Source organism: Aegilops tauschii, chromosome 5, assembly GCF_002575655.3.
Source record: "Aegilops tauschii subsp. strangulata cultivar AL8/78 chromosome 5, Aet v6.0, whole genome shotgun sequence".
NCBI lineage: Eukaryota > Viridiplantae > Streptophyta > Magnoliopsida > Poales > Poaceae > Aegilops > Aegilops tauschii.
In genome coordinates, this window is record NC_053039.3 from 581,282,140 (window position 1) to 581,285,460 (window position 3,321).

The 3,321-nt window shown below is 51.9% G+C and overlaps 1 protein-coding gene across 1 annotated transcript; it reads right to left on the reverse strand.

Annotated features, from left to right (window-relative positions):
- Positions 1-1,315: 1,315 nt before the first annotated feature.
- LOC109769571 (membrane protein PM19L) lies at positions 1,316-2,403 on the reverse strand. Its single transcript, XM_020328301.3, has one exon. The coding sequence runs from the start codon at positions 2,253-2,255 to the stop codon at positions 1,707-1,709; it is 549 nt and encodes a 182-aa protein (XP_020183890.1). The 5' UTR covers positions 2,256-2,403; the 3' UTR covers positions 1,316-1,706.
- Positions 2,404-3,321: the final 918 nt, after the last annotated feature.

A 3,321-nucleotide genomic window follows, 5' to 3' on the forward strand; every position in this document is an offset into this window, starting at 1 on the left:
TCACAACGTGTTTTCGGGCTTGGCAAACCCGGCGCGACAACGTGTTTTCGGGCTTGGCAAACCCGGCGCGACGCGTCGTCAACATCTTCTTCCCGGCGCACCACTACTTCGACACCACTGCGCCCATCACTAACTTGGCGCCTCCGTCCACGACGTGTCCCCGGGCCTGGCAAGCCTGGAGCGACGATTCGTTAACTTCGTCTTCGTCCGTCTACGCATGCCCGGTGCTGGCAACACCGATACGTGCCTTCGTTCACAACGTGTTTTCGGGCTTGGCAAACCCGGCGCGACAACGTGTTTTCGGGCTTGGCAAACCCGGCGCGACGCGTCGTCAACATCTTCTTCCCGGCGCACCACTACTTCGACACCACTGCGCCCATCACTAACTTGGCGCCTCCGTCCACGACGTGTCCCCGGGCCTGGCAAGCCTGGAGCGACGCTTCGTTAACTTCGTCTTCGTCCGTCTACGCATGCCCGGTGCTGGCAACACCGATACGTGCCTTCGTTCACAACGTGTTTTCGGGCTTGGCAAACCCGGCGCGACAACGTGTTTTCGGGCTTGGCAAACCCGGCGCGACGCGTCTTCAACATCTTCTTCCCGGCGCACTACTACTTCGACACCACTGCGCCCATCACTAACTTGACGCCTCCGTCCACGACGTGTCCCGGGCCTGGCAAGCCTGGAGCGACGATTCGTTAACTTCGTCTTCGTCCGTCTACGCATGCCCGGTGCTGGCAACACCGATACGTGCCTTCGTTCACAACGTGTTTTCGGGCTTGGCAAACCCGGCGCGACGCGTCGTCAACATCTTCTTCCCGGCGCACCACTACTTCGACATCACTGCGCCCATCACTAACTTGGCGCCTCCTTGCGCCCGCAGGCTCCACAACGACTTCCCCAACACCAGCTACCCTGACTCGACAATGACCATGACATTCTTCGCACGGCTACCTCTACCTCGACCACACCATCCTACGCTCTTGGTTACTTCGACAAACGACACAAAGGGCTACCGCCTTACTTGAGCAACTCCGTCGGGTTTCACTCCAGCCACGACGACTGTTATGACTGCGGGGGGTGTCCGTCAGCTTGCCCTTTGGATTCTTCTTCAGTCTCACCATCTACGTTGCTTACAGTTATGATTGCGGAGAATGTTGAGTATATTGATTATTAAAAAAACGAGATAGACTAGGATTTGTTCTATTCCACCAATCCCTCTCTTTCCCTTCTAAGACTCAAAAAGCGACACTTTCAAGAAAAAACAGTGCACACAAGCATAGATCTCATATTTTCACCACAAACTGAAGAAGCAAATTAATCGATAATATCATGCCACTTGTAAATTAAACTTCGTCCAAGCAGACATTGCCGGGACTGAGGCAGCGGACGGAGAAGAGCATCCATCCATCCGATTAGTACATCGGAAAGCTGCTCGCTAGACACCACATAAACAAACCATGTACTAGGTACTTCTTTTTTTGCGGGTCATGTACTAGTACGCAAGTACTAGTGTCCCTGCCAAAAAGAACACACCCACTAGGTACGTGTACATGTACTACATGTCTACAGCCATGCACACACACCACCACCAAGTACACTATGCATTAAGCCCACACCGTACGTGACACACACTAACACTGACACATACATACAACTACTTATTATCCCAGCGCCCGACCACGCCGAGATCGATCACCGGCTTGGCTTACACCCTCGCGACGCCGCCGGTGCCCATGCCCTTGTTGTGCGGGTCGCCGGCGCCATACGCGCCGTGCTCGGCTCCGTACCCACCAGCACCAGCATGGTTGCCAAACTGGTTCCCGAAGAGGCCGGAGTGCAGCGCGAGCACGTAGAGCAGCTGCGTGAACATCAAAATGATCACGAACGCCTCCAGCACCCTGAGGCGCCATCCGCGGTACCCACCAATATGAATCTCCTTGCACGCCAGCCCGAACGCCAAGGCGGTAATCGCCCAGGCCACCAGCGCTGACGAGGCGGAGGTGGCAAGGCTGTCCCCGCGCCAGGTGCGGACGTGGTGCACGCCGGCGAGCTTGGACGCGGCGCCGACTACGCCGGCGAGGATGGCGAAGACGAGGAAGTAGAAGGTGGCGCCGTTGCCGCCGACGCCGGGGCGGTTGGTAAGGCCGTTGATGAAGTGGTTGAGGTTCCAGCTCGCGAACCCGATGACGACGATGTACATGATGAGGTTCAGCACCAGCAGCGGCGCCACCATGTTGCGACCCACGCCCGCCATTGCTGCCGCCTTGCTTCTTTCTTCTTCTTCTTCTTGTTGGTCGAGGCCGAGCTCTCTGCCTGTCGCTCACTGATTCACTGGCTTCTGTCGCGTACTGAAGTGGCTTGGTGGAAGAGATCGAATTGAGAAGGATGGGAGATTGTAGACGAGGATGGATGATTTGTGGATGAGGTGCCGGGGGTGGAGCGTAGTGGGATATATACGTAGATAGATGCAGAGGAGGTAGGGAAAGATGGGACACGTGGGATGCGGCCGCTTACGGGTGGCGCGACGCGTGGTGAGCGGCATGCAGGGGGCATGTTGGCGGCTTCGAGAGACCGTACGTGGCGTGCCCACCGCCCACGGTTTGTAGCTTACCACCACACTACTACCTTGGATCCTAGTATAAGTTGCACTGCTCTTATCCTCTTCCTCTTCCTCTTCCTTCCTCACCGCTTCCCATTGTACTACGTGTCACGTGTTTGCTCTGCTTTTTCCAGCTCACACTCTTCATCCATTCAGCTAAAAGAAAACACGGGTGTCCTTAAAACACCGTATGTTGAGTGCGTTTACAAGTGTCCCTTCATTTTATTGATTCACTGCAATTTCAACCTCTGATGGACAACATATATACCGGAGTAAAAAAGAGGCTTGTATGTTTTGCAACGTAATTACATTTTGTACTAGTCGGTTCACTTATCTTGGCTATTGTTTTCATTAGTGAATATTACATGTAAGATGCCTTTTGGCTATTTTTAAATGATGGACTATTCGTACTGCTTTTTCATGTATCGTCTTTTTCTTTTTTTTTTATGTTATTTATTTTCCCTTTTCAACCTTTTGATTTCGCACTCTACTTTTTTATTCTCTATTAAGGAAAATAGGTGAATATTTTTCAAGCTATATAAGCATTTATCCGGATGCACATAATTTTCTTTTTCAAGTCTATGAACTTCTTTTCAAATACAGGTTTTTTCCTTACATGAACACAATTTTTTGCTACGTAAATAATTTTCAAATATGAGATGAATACTATATATTTCATCGACCAATATGAACATTTTTATTTATTTACTTGTTTTGTAAT

Coding starts and splice junctions, on each gene's coding strand:
- LOC109769571 (XM_020328301.3), bottom strand. CDS start 2,255: ATGGCGGGCGTGGGTCGCAACATGGTGGCGCCGCTGCTGGTGCTGAAC.